General features: G+C 38.5%; 3 protein-coding genes across 5 annotated transcripts in view; 2 read left to right on the top strand and 1 right to left on the bottom strand.

Moving 5' to 3' along the window:
- The window catches only part of pygl (phosphorylase, glycogen, liver), a 39,131-nt gene extending 36,446 nt beyond the window's left edge, over positions 1 to 2,685 (top strand). Inside the window, exons 18-20 of the mRNA XM_034159483.1 lie at positions 411 to 545; positions 801 to 867; positions 2,089 to 2,685. Coding sequence (XP_034015374.1) covers positions 411 to 545; positions 801 to 867; positions 2,089 to 2,277 — 391 coding nt within the window. The 3' untranslated portion in view covers positions 2,278 to 2,685. The remainder of the gene's footprint in view (positions 1 to 410; positions 546 to 800; positions 868 to 2,088) is intronic.
- A 5,683-nt stretch (positions 2,686 to 8,368) lies between these two features.
- On the bottom strand, positions 8,369 to 20,108 carry LOC117531885 (lysophosphatidylserine lipase ABHD12-like). The gene is given in 12 exon segments (XM_034195077.1): positions 8,369 to 8,667; positions 8,889 to 9,016; positions 9,115 to 9,193; positions 9,320 to 9,404; positions 12,832 to 12,916; positions 14,803 to 14,843; positions 14,874 to 14,954; positions 15,043 to 15,088; positions 15,172 to 15,202; positions 15,364 to 15,483; positions 15,683 to 15,785; positions 19,997 to 20,108. Coding segments are annotated over 12 exon segments (939 nt in total). The 3' UTR covers positions 8,369 to 8,639.
- Positions 20,109 to 25,072: 4,964 nt separating this feature from the next.
- Positions 25,073 to 26,081, top strand: part of nin (ninein (GSK3B interacting protein)) — a 41,180-nt gene continuing 40,171 nt past the window's right edge. For all 3 annotated transcript variants that reach the window (XM_034195399.1, XM_034195400.1, XM_034195401.1), the window contains exon 1: positions 25,073 to 25,294. The gene's annotated coding sequence lies outside the window, so the exon portion shown is untranslated. The remainder of the gene's footprint in view (positions 25,295 to 26,081) is intronic.

Raw genomic sequence — 26,081 nt, 5'->3', positions numbered from 1 at the left:
CTGCCTCTTTGTATTGAAAGGAGCCACTTGAGGTGGTTCGGCCATCTGATGAGGATGCCTTCTGGTCGTCTCCCGAGGGAGGTCTTCCGGGCACATCCAACTGGGAGGAGGCCCCGTGGAAAACCCAGGACATGCTGGAGAGATTATATTTCCCCCTCTGGATCCCCCGGGAAAAGTTACAGGACTTGACCGAGGATAGTCAAGTGTGGGATGAGCTGCTTGGTCTACTGCCACTACAACTTTGACCCAGATAAGCAGCAGAAAATGAATGAATAGACTTGTATCGGCTGATTTTTATATATATATATATATATATATATATATATATATATCTTCAGTTCAGGATTTAGAGAGGAATTTCAGTTGGTCTGCTCAAGGTTTACTCTTGCAATATATTTATCTTTATGCAGATACGATGCCATGACTTACTATACGAAGATTCCTGAGTTGAAACAAGTGATTGACCAGATGAAGAGTGGATTTTTTAGCCCCAAAACTCCTGACCTTTTCAAAGACCTCACTAACATGCTTTTCAACCATGACCGGTGAGTAATAATAATTCCTGTGTTTGCAGTTCCAAGTGGCACAACCTGATAAGTTAAATTACCTGAGATTTTTTTTTTTTTTTTTACTATCTACAAAAATGTATCATAAGTTAAGTAAAGTCTGAAGACCCAAATGCAATCGATTGCTGTTTACGCTATACAGTAGGGGTTTACAGTGCTTTTGTGTCTTATGTTCTTGTGTCTGAGTTGAAGTTGTCGACTTTGAGTTTTGTTCTCTTGTGAACTCTCTTCCAGTTTCAAAGTGTTTGCTGACTTCGAAGACTATGTGAAATGCCAAGAGAGAGTCAGCGAACTGTACAAGGTAACGTTAGCCACAGACGGACGTGGCCCAAGTCGTATCTGCACATACGTCTCACTGTTTGTGTTCACCTGGTCTGGTGCCAATGGTGCACAATGTTAGACAGTCGTAATCAGGTAAACTTGATAACACATGATAATTTGCCTTAAGTGCTTAATGTTGTTAGTCGTACCCACCTGCTGCTTTGATCAGGTTCATATATAGTGCCCTCAAAAAGTATTGGGCCACTTGATATTTCACACATTTTAATTTATTTATGCCATTTCAAATACAAAAGGTAAATCAGGCGTCTCAATATAAATAGAGGAGGATTTTCTTTCACCTAAACATCAAATCTAGGCTTGCATCTCAGATGTACGTTCTTGCAAATTGTAGCTGAACTTTCAGGTCTTCTTTTTAAGAAAACCCTCCTCTGTACCACTTCATCATGAAGCTGTATAAGTGGGGATACCAAATGCAAAACTTGCACTGTGCACAATTTCTCCAATCACAGTCAGAGAAGTCTGTAACTTCTTCTGGGTTGTCTGGGTGTCTTGGTGGTTTTCCTCACTCCTCTCCTTCTTGCACAGTCAGTTTTTGAGAACTGTCTACTTCACACAGATTTACCATAGAGTGCCATACTGTTTGTATTTCATCATAACTGATGTAAATAAAGTTCAAGACATATTCAGTGACTTGGAAATGTTCATGTATCCATCCCCTGACTTGTCTAAAAAAAACAAAAAACAAAAACTGGCAATAAAACTGATTATTTACTGGTATTATACCAAAGGGGCCCATTACTGATGCAACCCATCATCTTGGATTTTAGATTTGTAATTAATTTATATTAAGTTGTAGAGATTTGCTTTGAGTTTGAGTTTAAAGAAGATAATTTTAGAATTTTTTTTTTTTTATATTGAGAAGCCTGATTTTCTTTTTGTTTAAAATCGCACAAACAAACTAAAATGTGTGAAATATCAAGTGGCCCAATATGTTTGGAGGACACTGTACATAATTACATTTATGGGCAGGTAGAACGTTTAATCACACCAGTATAATGGTTTCCAGCATTTTTTTTTAGCATGTGATTGATACAAAGCAAATATTACTTGGGCTCTACATTGCAACAATATGAAGAAACCCTAAAAAAAAATAATAATAATAACTGTGCCTATTACTTTGTGCAACAAAAGACTGGCCAAATGTCAAAATGTCCTTTTTCCTCTCCATCTCTGTTAAAAGAATCCGAAGGAGTGGACAAAGATGGTGATCAGGAACATCGCTGCCACAGGAAAGTTCTCCAGCGACCGAACAATCACAGACTACGCCACCGAGGTGTGGGGAGTCAAGACCACGGACTTGAAGATTCCACCTCCAAACGAGCCCAGAGAGGCCATTGATGAAACTGTCAGAGCTCTGAAGCACATGTGAAGTCATTTTGCAGTGAAATTGCTCTCGTCAGGTTGACAACGCATTCACCAGGCCATTATCTTCTTACATCTCAAGTTGGACAAACCTTCATTTCATGGTCAGATCATAAATCACATCGGCTGGCTTTTTATTGTCAAACCTGCTGCAGTGATACTTTGTCTGTTACAGTCCTTCTGCAGGAAACCTAATGTCCTTGTGGAGAATGTCAAGTAATACTTGGTAACTTTTGCCATTTTTAACTTTCTTAAGGAAGAGAGCAGGTGATGTTTATTTGCAGATGTTTATCCTGTTCACACTGTTTTCTACTATGCATACAGAACTAACCTGGCAAAGGAAAAATACAAACCAATTCCATGTCATCTAACATATTTCTTCCCACTGGTGAAATAAAGTATTAATATATAGATATATAGTGTAAAGTGCTTTTGTTTGTTTTTACAATACATAGAATGAGAAATGTGTGTGTGTGTGTGTGTGTCTGTGTGTGTTTCCAGTGCATCCAGAAAGTATTCAGTGCTTCACTGTTTCCCCTTTTTATGTTAGTCTTATTTCAAAATGGATGAAATTCTTAATTTTTTTCCCTCAAAATTCTATACACAATACCCCATAATGACAATGTTAAAAAAAAATTTTTTTTGATTTGTGGGGGGGAAAAATAATTTATATATATATATATATATATATATATATATATATATATATATATATATATATATATATATATATATATATATATATATATATATATATATATATATATATAAAAAACACTAAGAAATTGAGCTCAGGTGCATCATGTTTCCACTGATCATCCTTGAGATGTTTCTGCAGCTTAATTGGAGTCCACTGGGGTAAATTCAGTTGATTGGACATGATTCGGAAAGGCACACACCTGTCTACATATAAGGTCCCACAGTTGACAGTGCACATCAGAGCATAAACCAAGCATGAAGTCAAAGGAATTGTCTGTAGACCTCCAAGACAGGATTGTCTTGAGGCACAAATCTGGGAAAGAGTACTGTTGTGGAATTTCCTTGATGATGTGAGCATAAAAGGAGACAGGTGAGCAAGGAGCACTCAGGATTCAGTCATACGAAGCAGAGAGAGATTTATTTTGGTTGAAGCAGGAAACAGGTGTACCTGGAGAAGCTCCCACAGGTACCGCATGCAAACAACCACAGAACCTTCTGGCCTTACACACTCAGAGCTGTGTTAGGGACCCCTGCCCTAATCAAAAACAAATCTTAATACAAACATGGCCTTTGGCTAGTCCGGGCCATGATCAGATGTTTAGTCGTGAACTTGGAGAAACACGCCATGTGCTTTTCATCAACAAAGACAAGCAGGCAAGGGATGACCCTGGCCCAGTACGCTCTATGACTGCAGACATGGGGAAAACTGCAATTTTTCATCTACAGGTACAGAAACATTTCTGCTGCTTTGGCCAATGAGCACAGTGGCCTTCATCGTTCGTAAATGGAAGAAGTTCAGACCACAAGGACTCATCCTAGAGCTGGACACCCATCTAAACTGAGCGTTCGGAGGAGAAGGGCCTTAGGAAGGTGTCTAAGAACATGGTGGTCACTTTGTCGGAGCTCCAGCATTCCTCTGTGGAGAGAGGACAACCTTACAGAAGGACAACCATCTCTGCAGCGATCCACCAATCAGGCCAGCATGGTAGAGTGGCAAGACAGAAACCACTCCTTAGTTTAGGTGCATGGCAGGCCACCTGGAGTTTGCCAAAAGGCACCTGAAGGACGCTCAGACCATGAGAAACAAAATTCTGTGGTCTGATGAGACACAGATTGGTTTTTGTAGGCGTGAATGCCAGGCATCATGTTTGGAGGAAACCAGGCACCATCCCTACAGTGAAGCATGGTGGTGGCAGCATCCTGCTGTGAGGATGTTTTTCAGCGGCAGGAACTGGGAGACTAGTCAGGATTGAGGGAAAGATGAATGCAACAATGTACAGAGACATCCTGGATGAAAACCTGCTCCAGAGTGCTTTTGACCTCAGACGGGGGCGGCGGTTCATCTTTTAGCAGGACAATGACCCTAAGCACACAGCCAAGATATCAAAGGAGTGGGTTCAGGACAACTCTGTGAATGTCCTTGAGTGATCCAGCCAGAGCTCAGACCTGAATCAAACTGAACAGCTCTGGACAGATCTGAAAATGGCTGTGCACCAACGCTTCCCATCCAAGCTGATGGAGCTTGAGAAGTGCTGCAAACAGGAATGGGCAAAACTGTCTAAAGATAGGTGCACCAAGCTTGTGGCATCATACAACCCCTGGCAAAAAATTATGGAATCACCGGCCTTAGACGATGTTCATTCAGTTGTTTAATTTTGTAGAAAAAAAAGCAGATCACAGACATGACACAAAACTAAAGTCATTTCAAATGGCAACTTTCTGGCTTTAAGAAACACTATAAGAAATCAGGAAAAAAAATTGCGGCAGTCAGTAACGGTTACTTTTTTAGACCAAGCAGAGAGAAAAAAATATGGAATCACTCAATTCTGAGGAAAAAATTATGGAATCGTAAAACAAAAGAACGCTCCAACACATCACTAGTATTTTGTTGCACCACCTCTGGCTTTTATAACAGCTCGCAGTCTCTGAGGCATGGACTTAATGAGTGACAAACAGTACTCTTCATCAATCTGGCTCCAACTTTCTCTGATTGCTGTTGCCAGATCAGCTTTGCAGGTTGGAGCCTTGTCATGGACCATTTTCTTCAACTTCCACCAAAGATTTTCAATTGGATTAAGATCCGGACTATTTGCAGGCCATGACATTGACCCTATGTGTCTTTTTGCAAGGAATGTTTTCACAGTTTTTGCTCTATGGCAAGATGCATTATCATCTTGAAAAATGATTTCATCATCCCCAAACATCCTTTCAATTGATGGGATAAGAAAAGTGTCCAAAATATCAACGTAAACTTGTGCATTTATTGATGATGTAATGACAGCCATCTCCTTAGTGCCTTTACCTGACATGCAGCCCCATATCATCAATGACTGTGGAAATTTACATGTTCTCTTCAGGCAGTCTTTATAAATCTCATTGGAACGGCACCAAACAAAAGTTCCAGCATCACCTTGCCCAATGCAGATTCGAGATTCATCACTGAATATGACTTTCATCCAGTCATCTACAGTCCACGATTGCTTTTCTTTAGCCCACTGTAACCTTGTTTTTTTCTGTTTAGGTGTTAATGATGCCTTTCGTTTAGCTTTTCTGTATGTAAATCCCATTTCCTTTAGGCGGTTTCTTACAGTTCGGTCACAGACGTTGACTCCAGTTTCCTCCCATTCGTTCCTCATTTGTTTTGTTGTGCATTTTCGATTTTTGAGACATATTGCTTTAAGTTTTCTGTCTTGACGCTTTGATGTCTTCCTTGGTCTACCAGTATGTTTTCCTTTAACAACCTTCCCATGTTGTTTGTATTTGGTCCAGAGTTAGACACAGCTGACTGTGAACAACCAACATCTTTTGCAACATTGCGTGATGATTTACCCTCTTTTAAGAGTTTGATAATCCTCTCCTTTGTTTCAGTTGACATCTCTCCTGTTGGAGCCATGATTCATGTCAGTCCACTTGGTGCAACAGCTCTCCAAGGTGTGATCATTCCTTTTTAGATGCAGACTAACGAGCAGATCTGATTTGATGTAGGTGTTAGTTTTGGGGATGAAAATTTACAGGGTGATTCCATAATTTATTCCTCAGAATTGAGTGAGTCCATTTTTTTTTTTTCCTCTGCTTGGTCTGAAAAAGTAACCGTTACTGACTGCCACAATCTTTTTTTTCCTGATTTCTTATAGTGTTTCTTAAAGCCAGAAAGTTGCCATTTGAAATGACTTTAGTTTTGTGTCATGTCTGTGATCTGCTTTTTTTCTACAAAATTAAACAACTGAATGAACATCCTCCGAGGCCGGTGATTCCATAATTTTTGCCAGGGGTTGTATTCAAGAAGACTTGAGACTGTAATTGCTGCCAAAGGTGCATCAACAAAGTATTGAGCAAAGGGTGTGAATTCTTATGTACATGCGATTTCTGACGATTCTTATAGGACTTTTCCAGGGATCAAAGCAGTAAACAAAATAAACTCTTAATTATAAAAGAATAAATGCCAATAATAAAAAATAAGGGATTAAATTAAAAAGCTGATAATACAGAAAAAAAAGGTGAGACTTATACTCCAGTGCAACTTATATATGGGTTTTTGCTCTTCAAGAGGCATATTTTTAACAGGTGTGGCTTGTGCTCTGGAGAATACAGTAAGCAGGCTGGTGAGGGAAGCCACCAGGAGAAGGCAAAATAGGCTTCTGTGGCTGTGATTAGATAAAAAAGTGTGCATTTTGTACCTCGGGTCTATTGCGCCACCACTCACTGCTTCATGGTGGAGTGGCACAGAGATTTTCATTCAAGAAAATTGATCACATTGAGGCTCGAGTCTCACATGTGTCTTTTGGAAAAGTGTAGCTTAACTTTCAAGTCCTCTGCTCCACTCCACCATGATGATGTGTAACTGGTGATGCAAAATACAGAAGTTGTACTATTTACAGTTTCTGCAATTACAGCCAGAGAAGAAAGCACTTGTGAAACATCTTCAGATTTCTCACGGGTATTTTGGTAGCTTCCCTTGAACTGCCTATTCTGGACAGCTTTGCCATAGTGTAGCTTACAGTTTATATTTCTTAATAGTTGCTGTAAATGAAGTCAAAGACACACTCATTGATTCTTGTATCCATCCCCTGAATATATATATATATATATATATATATATATATATATATATATATATATATATATATGCAATGCTCAAATACCATTGGCTGTATGAGTATTGTGTTCTGTATCATTTCCAGTTGTCTAATTAATTAATTATAACATCCTACTGTCTTATGCACAATTTGTACATATCCAATAAAGTCCCTCTATCAATCAATCAATCAAAAACAATATTTACTTTTTAACAGCATCTGCACAAGGCTTTGCACGTGCATAAACATGAGCTTTTGACAAGAGTGGAAGTTGTACAAATCAAGGAATACAAGTATTTGTAGATCACCCTCTGTGTATTTGCAGGTATTAATGAGACAAATTTAACTCCATAGGAAGTTAGCGTGAATTAGCAAAATGTCTTATAAATGACTCCAGAGGTGTTATCAGGTGACAAAAATGTCATTTTCAGTTTCAGAAGTGTTTATTGCTAGCTTTTACATCATATTTGACAAAGAGGTTATATTTACACATAAACAAAATGGAGTTTTACAGCTAGCTACCAGCCTGTGATGTCACCATGCTAACATCCACGAAATGTCTTGTAAATAAGTTCAGAGGTGTCGTTAGGTTCCATAAAAATGTCGTTTTCAGTTTCAGAAGTGTTTATTGCTAGCTTTTACATCATATATGACAAAGAGGTTATATTTACACACAAACAAAATGGTGTTTTACAGCTAGCTACCAGCCTGTGATGTCACCATGCTAACATCCACGAAATGTCTTGTAAATAAGTTCAGAGGTGTCATTAGGTTCCATAAAAATGGTGTTTTCAGTTTCAGAAGTGTTTATTGCTAGCTTTTACATAATATATGACAAAGAGGTTATATTTACACACAAACGGAATGGAGTTTTACAGCTAACTACCAGCCTGTGATGTCACCATGCTAACGTCCACGAAATGTCTTGTAAATAAGTTCAGAGGTGTTATTAGGGTCCATTTCAGGTTTATAAGTGTTTATTTCTCGCTAGCCTTTACATAATATATGAGAAACATGTATAAACACACAAAATGTCACAGTGCAGCACTGCTCTGATTGGCTGTCACCCCCGCCCACCACTCAAAAACAAAACGGGACAGATTGCAATAGAACGTGACTTTTTAACCTCTTAAAATAGGTAAAGGTTAGCCATCTTTGAACTTGTCCAAGCTCTGTGTCCCAAGAATGTTCCCCGTGAATTTGAAGACTCTGGCAGTAATAGGACTGGACTTATGCTGAGCACAGACAGACAGATGGATGGACAGATGGACGCAAAGAATTTGCAATACCCGATAGCCATATTTGTTGGCCTTGGGTAATAACTGGCTGTAAAAGTGATGATTTACTTGTTGTACTAAAGGGTGCCATTACTTATGCACCCCATTATTTTGACTTTGATATTTTTCTTTGTCATGTTGTAGAGATTTGTTTTCTGATAGAGTTTAAAGGGGATAATTTTAGAAATATTAAAATACAATATTAGTATTTTGACCATTGTTTTCACTAGCTTTCGATGCCTATATGGCACAGTGCAGAAATCCTGACTCTGAATTTAATAAAAAAAGATGCATCAACGAAAAGTTCTAACTCGTCTCTACTGCTTTGCATTTTGAAGAAATCTCCTGCAGTGAAACACAGATGGAAAAATTAAATTCAGTCTGTTCAAATGTTTTACAAAGACACAAACATAAGAGAGGTTTCTGCTCACCCCAGGACATAAAAATAAGTATCAGACAGTAACCGATTTAAAAAGATCAACAGCAATGTCCACTGATAGATGTTAATGCAATGCAGTTGTATAGTATATTTACAATAAAAGATTGCATTGTCAGTTTTAACCTACCCAACAACATTTGGCAGCTCGGGGTCCAAGTAAATGTTGTTGTGGGAGAATCCAAGACCTGCACTGTAGGTGATCATCTGAACCTTGTTGTTCTGTTCTTTCTGGGTCTGAAGAGCTATCTGGTACAGCTGAAGAAAAAGCAAAAGTAAATGTCAAATAATTCAGCGTGCAGGCATAAACTATTATCTAAAGGTTCAAATGAAGGGCAGTTAAAGCCACAGTGTACCTTTAGACCCATGTGATATGGCACAATGTCATCATCCTCCGAATGCAGTACAAGAAGTGGGCAGATCAGCATCTTTAAACTGCACACATGTTAATTAAAATTAAAATCAATCATTCACAAAGACAAATGTAGGGAATCTATCAAACAAAGCAAATAATCCAGTAAAATAAAATGAAGTTCTTGAAATGTTGTATGTGGCACATACTTATTATCACTGGCAAATACAATGTTGTTCATTTCCAATATTTTCCAAAGCAAGCTTTCAAAGCCTGGAAGGAGCATGTATATCTGGAAGAAAATATTTTACAATATTCAAAATATTTCAGATACAATGAATGTTAATTAAAACACTGTATTTTCTCTGTAGGGAGCAAGATTATTTGTTTTTTCTATTTAAATATAATTCATACAATGAATTGGAATAATATTACCATCTGTGGTGGAAGCATATTCAAAGAGAAAATGGTGAATTGATTTTTGTGTTTAAATTTAATTGCATTTTGTGCATTTATACAAAATTAGTATACTCTAAAGAAAAATAAGAGCTGTGGTGGTTAAGTGGTTTGGAATCTGCATTATTTAGTGGCAACAGAGTGGCAAACTCCTTGCTTATTAACATGTAAATATATGTACCAAACAACTCCAACATCTAGTCAGCTCATCTACTTTCCAGGTGGTACCTATGGTGCAAGCATCAAGAGGCTACAATATGTATATGAATTAACTAGCATGTTGCCTGTGGGGATCCACAGGCTCTGGATTGGCTAGTGTTTCGAAAGCTGCATTTTTCTCAGGTGGTAATAAATTGTGCAAAGCTTTTATAATGAGTTGGAATGGCGTGTGAGTCCAGAAAGTTTTTGACAGTTTTTAGAAGAGGAACTCAACCCTTTTATTTCCTGTTAATTGCATAATTTTAAATGTTAATTTACTGTCTTAATGTATGTATAAATTGTTTAGGTTCTTGTAATCATATACATACTATTATGATTATCATTATTATTATCAGTATATTATTATTATTTTATTTTATTTTTACTTCTATTTTGTCATTTGATTTTTAAATGGACCACAATGGAAATAAGTGTTTTCACTTTCTTGTGTCAGCCATGTATTCTTAACATTTCTACAATTACATTATGTACTTACACTGAACTTACTAAATAAATCATGCATGCATGCTTTTAGTATGCTTTTTACGCCTCCTGTTTGAATGGCGTGTGAGTCCATAATGTAATTATCAACATCCATTGTTCAGTGTTGTTAGCTAGTATCTGTAGATTCCCCAAAAATATTAGTCCTATGTTTGTCTTTGACCAAAGATATGCACACGCAGAGCTTTTTGTCTTTTGTGCATTCCGCCACAAGCAGGTGCTTTTATTTTTACACACCTACAAACAGAGACAGTGACAGAAGACATCAAGCACTTCTCACTCATGGTAATGGCAACATGGCACGTAACCAAACTGACTAAACCAACTGAACTACAAAAACAAATCAATACCACTAACAATACTATTAAAATAATATGAACCACAATAACATCTAAAACCCCAAAACCCCGAACTCCCAGGGTGCATTGCAGCACAATGTCCATTGTTCACTGGGGTTAGTTAGTATCAGATACAATTGTATGCATACGTTTGGGCACCCCTGATAACTTTCATGATTTTCCTTTATAAATCATTTGTTGTCTGGATCAGAAATTTCAGTTAAATACATCATATAGCAGACAAACACAGTGATATTTCAGAAGTGAAAAGAAAGTTCTAGTATTTACAGAAAGTGTGCAATAATTAATAAAACAAAATTAGGCAGGTACATAAATTTGGGCACCCCAACAGAAAAAAATACATCAGTATTTAGTAGATCCTCCTTTTGCAGAAACAACAGTCTCTAAACACTTTCTGTGGCTCCCAACTAGAGTCTGGATCCTGGTGGAAGGTGTTTTGGGCCATTCTTCTTTTGCATACAACTGTATATGTGCCACTAAAGAAAAAAATGTTTTCTCCCTCACACCACTTCTGTCATGTCTCGAGGACATCAAAACCTGGATGGCCTTGAACATTTTAAATTTTAATGAAAATAAAACAGAAGTGATGGTGTTTGTCCCCAGCGGCTCTTGTGAACCCTCGCCTGTTGACTTGGGCCCTTTGGCAGACTATGTAAAGCCAATAGTCACAAACTTTTTAAGTCTGGTTTAAGTTAGTTTTTAAGATGCACAGTGATTTTAAATTGGATCGGCAAATTAGGTCTGTTGTGAAGTCCAGCTTCTTTCAGATTAGGCAGCTGGCAAAAGTGAAGCCTTTCCTTGCAAAAAGCATTTTGAGAGAGCGATCGAGGCCTTCATAACATCTCAGCTGGATTACTGTAACGCACTCTATTTTGGAGTCAGCCAGTCCTCCCTTGCAAAATGCAGCCGCTCGCCTCCTAAGTGGAGCACGTAAGAGGGGGCACATAACCCCCATCCTGGCCTCCCTCCACTGGCTGCCTATGCATTTTAGATTCCATTTTAAGATTCTTTTATTTGTTTTTAAGTCATTAAATGGTTCCCCCCCTTACCTCTCTGAGCTCCTTCAACCCTACGCTTCTGCTTGGTACCTAGGTCAGTGGACCTGCTGCTCCTGGAGGTACCGAGGTCCAAACAGAAGCTCAGAGAGGACAGAGCATTTTCCACTGCTGCTCCAAAACTATGGAACGAGTTACCATTGAACATTAGACAAGCCTCCTCACTGTCCAGTTTTTGAAACCAGTCTTAAAATCAGAGGTGGGACAAAGTCACTGTCACGTTATTCTCAAGTCATCAATCTGCAAGTCCCAAGTCAAGTCTCAAGTCAGCTTGCAAACAATTGGTGGTCATTAGGACTTGAGACTTGACTTGGGACTTGCTGATTCATGACTTGAAAGTGACTTGATGGTGACTTTGTCCCACCTCTGCTTAAAACCCATTTTTATTCCTTGACTTTTAACTCTGCAGGAGACTCTGTTTTTGTTTTAGTGTTTTATGGTTTGTTTTCATTTAGGGTTTTATTGTTTCAAATTGCAAACATAAACACCAAGCAGCCCAAAACATTATCAGTAAATCTACTGAGGGAGACCCTGATGTAACTATCAAGTGCCTAACATATATTAATGAATTATCATGTACCAACAAAAACAATATTTTTCATTAATATGCAAATAAGCATCCCTAATTTACTGAGCTCATCTGCCAAAGATTAGATCACCACCAAAATGAGTGAAATGAAACATGAAAATCCACTATTTTCTATATGTTAAGTAGAAGTAGAAGTTTTTTTGAGTAATTCTATTTTTCGTAAGTGTAAGAGTTATGCTTTTCAGGAGAAATTCCATCCTTCTGTATGTCCTCCCAGCAAACCTTTGTATCTTAAAATTGAAGAACCATAAAACTCTCAAAATCTAAATTTTTATACATTAAAACTAAGAGGTCAACGCTCTGCATGTCAAAAAATAATGCATTTCTGGCATTTACAAATGCCTCTTTTTTTTTGTTGCTTGTTTACAGAATTTTGGATTTGAAGTAGAAAAACTGAAATGCTCACATCTCCCGCTGGATGGCGACAAAAGCTGCTCAAACATGCGGCAAGGTCTCGACTGTTTATTCATTTCAGAAGTTCACTTTTGGCGAAAATAAGATGAGCTGATAACCAAAAATCAACTGATGCGAAGTAAAAATGCACTCGCCAAATTGCGCTCACCTTGTAAGTGGATGGTTGGCAGCAACATGTCCAGTTCTTGTGAATGGAGCTTCGAGTATTACAGCATGAACCCCAGACCCTGATAGGAGCCAAGATTATGGACAAATACTGAGTGAATGGATGAAACATTTAACTTTCTAGGATTTGTGTACTTGGTGGCACAGTTATTGATTTTCACCTGTTGCCAACTAATTTGAAAGTGGCTACGTAGCCAGTTAGCGGTCATGCAGCCTATATGTCGTCATGTGGCTATTTAGCAGGCAAACTTAATAGAGGTAATGTTGCCATAAAAGTGACTCACTGGATTGGATTTCCATCTAAAAAATATATGTAGTCCCAACTATGTGCTTTATTTGAGTCTGCAATAATCAAAATTAGGCAGGTGCATAAATTTGAGCGCCCTTGTCATTTTATTGATTTGAATAGATTTAGCACTAATTATTAGAACACAAAATTGGTTTGGTAAGCTCACTGATCCTTGACCTCCTTACACAGATTAGTCCAATCATGACAAAGGGTATTTAAGGTGGCCATTTACAAATGTTTCTCCTCTTTGCATCTGTTCTAATGAGTGGCAACATGGGAGCCTCTAAACAACTCTCAAATGACCTGAAAACAAAGATTGTTCAACATCATGGTTTAGGGGGAGGATACAAAAAGCTATCTCAGAGATTTCAGCTGTCAGTTTCTACTGTGAGGGACATAGTGAGGAAATGGAAGACCACAGGCACAGTACTAGTTAAGGCCCGATGTGGCAGGCCAAGAAAAATCTCAGATAAGCTGAAGCGAAGGATGGTGAGAACAGTCATAGTCACCCACAGACCTGCTCCAAAAACCTACAACATGATCTTGCTGCAGATAGTGTCTCTGCGCATTGTTCAACTATACAGCGCACTTTGCACAAGGACATGCTGTATGATGCTGTAATGCAGAGGAAGCCTTTTCTGCATACACGCCTCAAACAGAGTCGCTTGAGGTATGCTAAAGCACATTTGGACAAGCCAGCTTCATTTTGGAATAAGGTGCTGTGGACTGATGAAACTAAAATTGAGTTATTTGGACAGCACAATGGGTGATAACACAGCATTCCAAGAAAAACACTTGCTACCTACAGTAAAATTTGGAGGTGGTTCCATCATAGTATGTGGCTGTGTGGCCAGTGCAGGTACTAGGAATCTTGTTAAAAGTTGAAGGTCACATGAATTTCATTCAATATCAGCAGATTCTTGAGAACAATGTTCAAGAATCAGTGACAAAGCTGAAGTTACTCCTGGGCTGGATCTTTCAACAAGACCACAATCCTAAACACTGCTCAAAATCTACTAAGGCATTCATGCAGAGGAACAATTACAATGTTCTGGAATGGCCATCTCAGTCCCCAGACCTGAATATTATTGAAAATCTGTGGTGTGATTTTAAGTGGGCTGTCCATGCTTGGAAACCAACAAACCTGAGATGTTTTGTAAAGAAGAATGGTCCAAATTACCTTCAACCAGAATCCAGACTCTCATTGGAAGCTATAGGAAGTGTTTAGAGGCTGTTATTTCTGCAAAAGGAGGATCTACTAAATATTGATGTATTTTTTTTTCTGTTAGGGTACCCAAATTTAAGTAGCTGTCGAATTTTGTTTAAAGAATTATTGCACTCTTTAAATCCTATAAACTTCATTTCACTTCTCAAATATCACTGTGTTCATCTGCCATATGATATATTTAACTGAAATTGCTGATCCACACAACCAGTGATTTATAAAGGAAAATCATGGAAATTATCAGGGGTGCCCAAACTTTTACATACAACTGTATCTGTAGCTCTCAACTCAAATAAAGCACATCCATGCAAAATAACTTCATTTATTTGGAACTACATATATTAGATGGAAATCCTGCTCATAACTGAATTGAGTTCATCTCATGAGTCAGTTTTCTGAGGGGTTACCAGCTACACAGGTACTTCCAACTAATTCTCAGTCACCTCTTGCTCTTGTATTTTCAGGGCAGTACTGTTGCAACTCTGCAAAATTAAACGATCGTCAATCACTGTGCTTCTTTAGCCAGTGATACAGATAGAAGGCATCAGTGGTCAGTCCGGCTTCACTCGGCTCTCCACTGGAGTCTCCAAAACCTCGAAACATAATATACAGCATTGTTTTTTGAGGAGATTTTTAGACAATCTGGTGTGTAATCAAAGTAATAAAGTGAAAACCTCTTACCTCTGTAGTCTAAAGACAAAACATGATACCCTGCAGCACTTAAGATCTGCAACACAAACATTTGAAGTTTCATATAATACTGAGACAAAATTTCAAAACAAATCAGTCACGTTTTTCGAGACTTTTTACCTTCACTAGTTCTACTCTGTGACATAAAGCCCTGGAGAAACAACAAAAGAGAAATGGCTTTCACTTATTTACCCACAATCCCTTGCATGCATTGTGCCTAGTAAACTACTCAAAGCCCTGAGCATCATGTAATACCCACTAGACTCCATTAGGATCAATTCAAGGGTCTCTACCCTGCAGCACTCATCGCACCTGGTCCCCACGTTGCCATGGAGATAGATAATAACAGGACGCCCGTCTCCCAGCGCCTCCCGGTACCACTCGTGGCTTCTCCCTGCAACATTCTCCCATTGGCTGGCAGGGAGGGTATGCCTGCAAGACACAAAGGTGGAGATGAGAAGAAACAACACAAGCAACAACGTTGGCATTGTTGGATAGATTTGTGAGCCACATCTGTGCAGATGAATGAGTAGATGCTGGCCGTATTCACACTGCAACCACTTGTAACGCCTGTGGATTTATTCATGGGGCATTGTCGTTCATTTGGACATTAGAAGAACCAGTAACCTACCACACACCAACTGAGATGCTGTCCTCTGTGTTGAGGTAGAAGTTACACGTGTGGTTCAGCACATTTTCAGGTGCACCAAGATCCACAAAGAATGGAATCCGTACTGCAGCCAAAAACATACAAGGTCAGATCAAGTTTTGTGTCCTGTTGTTGTTATGGACACGCATGTGGAACATTGTGATTGTGATTTTGTGTGTGTATAATAAGTCTAGATCAGTACATATTGAACATCATCGTTTTTTGTCATTTCCTTTGGCTCTTTTCTAAAATTTAACTTTCTGAACAATATGCACTTCCAAAAATTCTATTTTTAGAAATCTAGTTGTGTAAACTGGTCCTCAAAAACTTAGTTATTTAAATAGAAAACAAAATATGCAATTACTTGTAATGATTTGTTTTTCCATTTTTTCCATTCCCACCGTCTGGCCCATTCCTCACCTGCCGCTCTGAGACACTGTGCTAATGAGCTTGCCCCAGTGTTTACAGACATATTCAACTCCTCAGTGGAGGCTTGCCACGTGCCTGACTGTTTCAAAACCTCCATCATTATTCCTGTTCCCAAGAAACCGAGGATCAATAGACTCAGTGACTACAGACTGGTGGCACAGTGGTCAGTGGTGGCACTGACTTCTGTAGTCATGAAGTCATTTGAGCGTCTGGTTCTGTTCCACCTCAAATCTCTCATGGCCTCCCTCTTGGACCCCATGCAGTTTGCTTACAGAGCCAATAGGTCTGTGGATGACGCCATCAATCTGGCTTTGCACTTCGTTCTGCAGCATCTGGACTCCCCGGGAACCTACGCTAGGATCCTGTTTGTGGACTTCAGCTCTGCCTTCAATACCATCCTCCCAGATCTTCTCCAGGCTAAGCTTTCCCAGATGAACATGCCTGATTCTACCTGCAGGTGGATTGCCAACTTCCTGAAGGATAGGAAGCAGCACGTGAGGCTGGGGAAGAATGTCTCGGACTCCCAGACCACCAGTATCGGTACTCCTCAGGGCTGTGTCCTCTCTCCTCTGCTTTTCTCCCTGTACACCAACTGCTGTACCTCTGATCACCAGTCTGCAAGCTTATCAAGTTTGCAGATGACACCACCCTTATCGGACTCATCTCTGATGGGGATGAGTCCGCCTATAGGCTGGAGGTCCAACGACTGGTGTCCTGGTGCAGCTATAACAACTTGGTGCTGAACACCAAGAAGACAGTGGAGATTATTGTGGACTTTAGGAAGAACACAGCCCCTCTCCCCTTCATTACCCTGGCAGACACCCCCATCACCATAGTGGACACCTTCTGTTCTGGGAATCACTCTAACCCAGGACCTCGGGTGGGAGTCCACCATTACTTCTGTTGTCAAGAAGGCCCAGCAGAGGATGTACTTCCTGCAGCAGTTGAAGAAATTCAACCTGCCAGCAAGGATCATGGTGCAGTTTTACACTGCCATCATCGAGTCCATCCTCATCACCTCCATCACCATATGGTATGCTGGAGCCACCACCAGGGACATACAGAGACTACAGCGCATTGTACGCTCTGCCGAGAAGGTGACTGGCTCCAACCTTCCATCTCTTCCCGACCTGTACACCTCCAGGACACTGGGGCATTCAGGTCGGATCAGAGCCGATCCTTCTCACCCTGGATATAACTTTTTTGACCTCCTCCCCTCAGGCAGGAGGCTACGGTCCCTTCGGACCAGAACCTCCCGCCATAAGAACAGTTTTTTCCCCTCTGCTGTTAGCCTCATCAACAAGAACTTTTAGAACTCTAGATTGTTGCTATCACCATTTATCATCACCATTTATTTATCTTAGCTCATACAATCTGTACATTTTGTAACATTGCTATAGTGTTAAGTTTTATTATATATTACTTGTTTTACTACTCTTTTTTAATGTTAGCACCAAGTACCGCAGCAATTTCCTAATGTTGTGAACTTGTTCACTCATATGGCAATAAAAAATTTTTCTGATTCTGATTCTGAAACCACCCTTTGTTGAACTGCAACTAGATTAACAGAATAAAACGCTGAATTTTTTAGACAGTGGGCATTCCCCACAAATGGGGTGTCATGTGATTATCATTTTTATCATTATTTTTGCTTTAATACTTCAGCAAATGATTATGTGCAATTTTGAAGAACTGAACGATTATCAATATGTCGTGTATGGCTTACAAGTAAATTGCCCATAAGGGAAATGGACACAACTGTAAGTTGATTTTTGGAGGTCAGTCCATCTTATTTTTACCAAAAATTAACTTCTCAAATGAATAAACAGTCCAGACCTAGCCATACATTTGAGCGGCTTTTGTCGCCATCTAGTGGGCAATGTGAGCATTTCAGGGCTCTTGTACATTTCCTACTTGAAACCCAAAATTCAGTAAAAAAAAAAAAAAAAAGGCATGTATATATGTCAGAAATGCATGGGGTTTGTTTGTTTGTTTGTTTTTTGGTTTGTTTGTTGTTGTTTTTTTTACAGTCAGATATTTGACCTCCCAGTATTAATGTATTAAAAAATTTAATTTTGAGAATTTTACAGTTCTTGAGTTTTAGGACACGGAAGGTTTTACTGTTCAGATGGACGGAAAAACAGCAATTTCTGTTGACAAACAAAAAAATTCCACTAGTATGGAAATGTAAATTCTGCTAACTTGATACACTGGTCACACTTTAGAATAAGGGTACATTAATTGAACTAATGCAGTAATAACTATATGAAGTAACTGTTAATTAGCAGTTAATTTGTGTTTAGTAATAATTTATTAATGGTGTACATGTTAGTTCCTGCAATAATAAGCAATAACTAACAATGAATTAAGACAATTGTGTTTAGCAACCATTTATTAGTGTGTTCAGAATTATTTGTTAAATACATTAGTTTGGACATTACTCGATTTATATTTTTGCTGCGTTATTCACTTGTTCTAGTGGCATTTCTAGTTCTGTTATTTTGTCATGCACACAATATATCAAGCTGTATTGTGGGAAATGGATTTAAATGGAAGGCCTGTATATTCATTTTATGTATTTCATACATATTATTATATTATCCAAACCACTCAGTCTATTACTGACCCCCAGAAATGTTGATTTGGCAGCATCCAGAGGCAATTCTAATTTTAAAAATATAAAAACTAGATAGATTGCCTTATTTTTTCCTCTTTTTTTTTTTTAACTTCTTTTTCCTTTTTTAATCCAAGACAGCCATGATAGTGCCATTAAGGAAATGGAATCAAACAATTTCAGACTGGCTATTTCCTACAGTTAGTAGGGCAAGCATATAGGATTAATGGGGTGAGTGAATCAGAATTGAGTCAGTCACTGTTGCTACAATAGTTGCATAAATTTGCATACAAATTTTTGAGTGCCATCTCTATCTTACTTGTGCTAACCAGTGAAAAACTCCACCTCAGATCATATGGAGTATATAGTGAATAATTTGCACATTTCCAACATTACCATCCACACGACAGCACCTTGACTCACATTATCACATATTATAAATCACATATACATCAATAAAACAGTCAGATTCTATAGAGACTTTCAAGCAAAGACTAAGACGCACTTATTTTCCCTTTTGTATGGCTAGCATACTGGCATAGTATGTTACTATGGTTTTACCCTTTTAAATTCATTTATTAGGAAACAGAGCAGGCTGCAGCCTCAACTTTATCTAAATTCTGGGTCTTATAGTGAAGCATAGGGCTAGTATCCAGCAATCCAGAGATGGGAGTGGGTGTCTTCTTCTGCAAGCCTCCCGTCCTGTGCACCAGCATGGACTCCCAAAATTTCATGTATATTTGTTTTGTCAACTGTGTCGCTCACATGGCCCAAGCAGTAGGTCACCCCTTTGAGTCTGGTCTGCTTGAGGTTTCTTCCTCAAATCATCAGAGGGAGTTTTTCCTTACGACTGATGCCTGTGTGCTTGCTCTGGGGGTTGGTAAGGTTAGATCTTACTTGTGTGAAGCACCTTGAGGCAACTTTGTTGGGATTTGGCACTATATAAATTAATAAATTTAAATTAAATTGAATTGAAATAAAGGGCTGTAACAGACTCTGTATTTTATCAAGCATGCTTCACATTATATCATATCCATGCAAGATTGTAAAGTATGGTCATTATATCTGATTGTGTAGTAGGAATATGGTCATATCTTTGTATTATTTGCCTCATTATCATAATTTCTGTGATGCCATTGTTGTTGTTTTTTCCTTTTGTTGGTAATATTTCAGTGTGGATTAATAGTGATCCATGGTGCAGTGGCTGCACACTGCTCTGCTGTATCTGTGGGTTGTAAATGCACATTACTTACACACATGAGCATAGATAGCGTGGCCCAGTATCCAGGGAAATATCTAGACAACTTCAGGCACTGCAGCGTAGACTGTGATCCGAAATAACACCGCTTTCTTCAATCCTGGCATCATGGAACAGGTAAGTCTGCTGTCCAAAACTTTCTTTGTATTTTTGAATTTCCCAAACAAGGATCCAGCAGCTGTCCTCCTGACTAAGCCCACACTCACTGTAAGGCACAGAGATAAGAGGTCAAAGTTAAACTGAAACTAATCTTAACTTCCGCTGTCGTTGCCTCACATGTGACCAGTGATTCAAACATGAACAACGAAGAAACATGACCAAAATCAGTATTATTTACCATTAAAACACTGCAGAAAGTCAAAAATGTAATCAGACTCCAGCAAATGCAAAACACACCAATTGCAATCAGTAAGGAAAGTATATTCTGCTTTATTACAGCAACCCTTAAATATGTTCAAGGTCGCTCAAAGTCTAATGAGAATTTGCATATTATAAGCCTACATGTGACTTTATATTTATGCCTTATAGGGCTTTCTAGCACTGTTTAGCCATTAGAATCAAAGCGAGTCAACCTTGATTGTGACCTTCAAGGTCACTCAAGGTGATTTGAGCAAAGGATCATCAAGTCTCAAGCCCATCTCATGACCATCACCTCCAAAGAATAACGGAAACAATCTTTCAAATGGTGATTCGAGCACCAAACTGTGCAAAAATGCTCCTTTAGACGGGTCATTTGAATTTTCAATGGGTGACCACGTAGGGGTCAATGTAGAATTACACAAGGGTCAAGATATAAAAATGTTCCTATCACATTGAAATTTAGACCACATTATTTGTCTGGTCATGAAGATTCCAAAAAGGTATATTTTGAATAGTCTATGACTCAATTATATGGAGTTATGGGCTAAAAACAGCAAAAATGGTGACAAAGGTGTTAACCCCCAAAAAGTGAATTAGCTGCAAATCGTGAATTATCCGCAAACCGTTAATTGCAAAACGTGAATACTGAAAAAATATCTCCCAAAACGCTTGCGGATAATTTACAATTCGCAGCTCATTTTGGGGGTTAACACCGTTGTTTTTTGGTGGAGAGATTTGTCTGGTTAATTCCAATAAGGAACGAGACTCCGGCATGCTAACTAGTTACGTGGCCCTGTGTGGTCAGCGCCAGCTTCTTAGAGGGACAACTGACGTTCAGCCACACGAGACTGAGCAAAACATAGGTAATTGTGACAGAAGTGAAGAACAAAGCAGACATGAAAACTCCAACGAGTATTGTTTAAGCCTGCAGCAAGCCGGTGCTTGGGTCCCGTGAGTTGACCCGGAAGTGCTATAGGCTCTCCCAGGCATGTGCACTTGTAACTATGAGATGGCTTATTGGTCTGGCTCCTGTTTGTTTTTCTCTCCTCCTTCCTGGTTCCGTGGCAGTGGAGCTGATGATCACCAATCCCTGTGGCTGTGGCACACCTGCATCAAATCAGCGGCGTCTCTACTTCAGCCTCAGATAAACAGAAGTACACCACCAGATTATTCTGTTCCCTAGAGTAGTAATACTGGCCTCCAGGGAATTCCTTGTCCTTGAAAAGTACTTCACTTAGTTTGTAGAGAAGCTTGAATCTTCGACTGGACTGGGTTGCTTGACGCGAGGACGTTTCGCTTCAAATCGCAGAACTTTCCTCAGCTAACATTCTTGCTCTGGTGGTCTGACTTCTGTCTTGACTCTTGTAGAGAAGAATAATCAAGAAGTCACAAAAGCTGGAGTTTTAAACCTAACCAGACCCCTCCTACCGAGAGGCAGACTGCTATAGGCTAGTGACTAAACAATAGCTCTAATTAGCACCTATTGTGCTCTAGTTAGCACCCTCCTAATGACAGGGCAGCTGTCCCTCTCCTGATGGCTCCCTTGACGACTCTGCTGATGACGTGAATGACTCATTACCATGAACAAAAGACTGAAACTGCTTTGACCTGAGTACCCCATTGTAAACAGGGGATAAAGCGTGTCTCAGACCCCCTCCCCGGTTAAGGCTGGGTTTCAAACATTTCACAAAGAATGCCTCCTTGACCCCTCTCTCAAACCATTTCTTCTCTCAGGCTAATATTTTAACTTCCTTGTCCTCAAACGTGTGGAAGGTGGAGATGAACTGCAGACTGAGGTCCACTGGCGCCCTCTCTGCAGTGCTGGTATAGCCTTTTGTATAAAGGTTGCTTCACTTAGTTTGCCTAATTGTGTATTACTTCCAGTTTTGTGTTTGTTTTTGTGTAGTCTGCAATCACCACCAGCTCCCCTGGCCCACCTGGTTTCCCTCACTTGCCGCCCGTCCTCCAGTGTCTGCATCTTCCGATCTCTGTCACTTGCAATATCACATTTTTGTCCAGCATTGTTGTAATAAACCTTTTTTTTCCCCTTAAACTCCTGCCTTACAGCTGTTTGAGTCCATCTCCAGTTCCTGGTATCATAACAGGATTCACATTAATCTGTAACGTGATAACGAAGCATGACACATGATGCGACCCTGTTAACTTAACCAATAATTTGCATCACTTCTTACTAAAATTGGAGCAACTTTAATTTTTGATCCCTGTACAAACTGAAACTGACCTTTGGCACCATTTGTCATAGATAGTCCAAACTATACCTTTTAGGAATCATTATGATCAGACAAATAATGTAGTACAGTTTTCAATATGATTGGAGCGTTTTAAAATTTTGACCCCTGTTTAAATCATTGACCCCTACCTCGCCGCCTATAGAAAACTGAAGTGGTCTGCCTGCTTTTTCAAAAGAGTAACATCTAAGGAGTATTTCAGAATCAGAATCAGAATGCCTTTTATTGTCATTATACATTGGTACAACGAGATTAGGGCCATCCAGTTGCAGTGCAATAAAATAGAATAGTGCAAAAAAAAAAAAAAAAGATAAAATAGTGCAAGAATATATATCAAAAACAAGATACAGAAATTTCAACAATGTAAGGAAAAATATATATATACAATTGACACTAATGCAAGGTGCGGCTTAGGATATAAATATATTGCACAGAAATGTATATTGACAATGGTTGAAGTACCACTGAAGTATCTTTAGGGGTATTGTAGTGTTCAATTTAGACCAACTAGCCCAGAATATGCAGTGCTGGCAAAGTAACTTTGAAAAGTTACTTCATTAGTTACTTTATACAGTTATATTTTACAGTTACTTTATACAGTTACTTTATTAGCAGCTGTGGACAAATTGTCGGCAGCTGCTGAATGTACTTAATAAAGTAACGCATAATCTAACTTGGTTATTTTTAAGATTTAGTACTCAGAAAAGTAACCATTAGTTACTGTGCTGATTGCACAATCTTAAGATTAGATTACTAGTTACCTTATTAGTTAAATTACTTCTTAGTTTTTGGAAGATTCTAATAAAGTAATTGCATAAAGCAACTAAAAAAGTAACTAAAAAAGTAATTTGTCAAAGTTACTTTGACAACACTGAGAATATGTCAGGCGAAACGTGCCTCCAGTCAGTGGTGTTAACAATTAAGTTAACAATGAAAATTTACTGTTTAGTCCAGCTGGCTACATGTAGTAATAGACACATTTATTACGTACATTTTGTTTGGAGGTAACGTGCACTTTAATATAAAACTGGGCATGCCCTTGATGAAACAATGAGACTTTCTGAAGAAATTAATTATGATGAGTCTCAAAGTTCAAAGTTTTCACTTAGGACATCTACTAGTCAAAACAATGTTTAGCAGAAAACTATAAACTCAATTCTAAATGTAATTACTGTAATTATAACTCTTGTCTGTAGTCCAGAAGTATCAATAATAAGTTTGCTAATATGTGGGGAGGGAGTGACAGTTTAAGTTTTTAATGACCTACGTTGTCTTTGCTTACTGATTGTTATTATTTATTTATTTATTTATTTTTGGTGAGCCTAGAATACACATCATAATGAAAATTAATAGTCACAATAACTGAAGTGAATGTTTTGTTATGCAAAGCACAAAGAAAGAAAAGTAAAAAAAAGTGGTACTAAAATACCATGAGCATAACAACAGGAAACAGAATGTGACCTTTGACCTCTTATTAAATAAGTCAAGGTTAGCCATGTTTGAACTTGTCCAAGGTCAGTGTCCCAAGCATGTTCCCTTTAAATTTGAAAACCTGACAGTAACAGAACTGGATTTATGCTGAGCACAGACAGACAGACGGACATACGCAAAGCCTTTGCAATATCCGATAGCCATATTTTGGCCATTGGGTAAAAACAATCTGCATCCCATGAACTGGTTTCCTACTACTGTTGCCAGATCTCATTATAGAAACAAGCATTCTGTAAAAGTCAGCCACACAAAAATGTGTGAGACAGAACCAGAAATGGACAAACTCTTAAAAAAATGCTGAATGTAACAAATTTTCTATTTTATTATTAAGTTATCCAAAGTTACACACATACCCAGAAATAAATAAAATTGCCACAATACAATACTATTAATATATCATTGCTGATGATAGCTAGTTACACACATGAGCTATCTAGCAACCTAGCTAGCTAGATAGCTAGCTAGATATCTAGATAGATAGATAAGGTATCTGTTATTAATATGAGCACATGATCATTAAACAACAACCCAAACAATCATTATCATAGCAGCCTTTACAGCTTTTTGCTATGAGCGACATTTAATACATTGGAAATCTGCTGTGTGTCTGTTGTGAAAACATATTGTTTCCAAATAAACTGAATTCAATTGAAATGTTATCATAAAATCATAATAATCAAACAATATAATCAAAAATCATAATTGTTAAACAAATAAAATCTGTATTAATAATGTTAATGTAGTGTGTTGTTGACTGTCAGAGATGATGTTTGGTCATTTAAATGGAATTTGCTCATTATTATTCAGATGTCAGGAACAAACTCAACAAAGGACGTTAATTGCTTAAAATCGGCGGACCTGGCAACGTTTCATGATACACGCTTCGAATCTTCAAACCGCGGATAGCTCGGTCGCCGCCTCTTCCTCTGTCGGGTCGCTTTTCAAAATCCGCTACAAGTTTCAGGAGGAGGATGATGTTATATAGCCGTGAGCGTCACACACAGTCCCGCTCCAGATTTTAACATCCGTTTGTTACATTTACCTAAATGCTCGTAGTTTACTTGGCCAGCGAGGAAACAACACTGACAAGCGACCGAAGGGAAAAAAGTAGTAAAACTTTGTTTTCTGCGCGCGTGCAATCTGACTTCAGGTGGAAAAAGAGAAAGACGCCCGTCTTTTAAAGTCAGATTTTGGTGAGTTTTTTTTTGTTTTTGTTTTTTTTTTAACTATTATTGATTTATTAAATCTGTAATTTGTAAATCTGGTGCTGTTGTTTAACATGCAATTTATGGCGAATAAGTTTCACCACGCAACCGCTGAGACATTAGCACTGTTAGCATAGCTCATTATTTTAACATTTGCATTATTGCTGACTTCAGTTTTTGACACTTTTGATTTTTAAACCGGTTTTTCAGGTCAGCGCGGGTGCGGTCGATAGTGGAGCTTAACAACAGCAATATTGCATTTTATTTATAAAGCGCTTGTATCAAAGACGTTTATGTGAATGACATTGTTTTAAAATGATAGCAAACGACATTAATGACTGACTGTAAACAGAGATGTGACAGTGGAACTTTGTTTTGTGAAGGGAACTATTTCTGGAAGTGGAAGGAAATGTTTCCATAACATCCCACAATGGTCTCTGAAACGTCTCTAAATGTTAACTGAGAAGTGACTTGATTTTGACATTATTGCTAGTTAACTTTGTGTGTTCACGAAGTCGATCTGTTTTTAATTTACTTCTGCCTGCGTGTATGTTTGCTTTTTTGTGTTGTGTGAAAAAACAACAAATCAGATTTTTTTTTTTTTTTCTCACTTCAGATTTGGGTGACTTTGGTATTGATATTAGTCAGGTATAAATACGAAAAATCTAATTGTTATGCATTTTATATTGGGCTTTTTTGTTCCTCGATCAGTTAGAATTTGTGCTTTATCTTGACTCCATCTCGTTATGGTCATGTGCTTTGTGAATGATCAGAT

This window comes from Thalassophryne amazonica, chromosome 19 (genome assembly GCF_902500255.1).
Source record: "Thalassophryne amazonica chromosome 19, fThaAma1.1, whole genome shotgun sequence".
Taxonomy (NCBI): domain Eukaryota; kingdom Metazoa; phylum Chordata; class Actinopteri; order Batrachoidiformes; family Batrachoididae; genus Thalassophryne; species Thalassophryne amazonica.
This window is presented reverse-complemented; position numbering and strand designations above follow the sequence as displayed.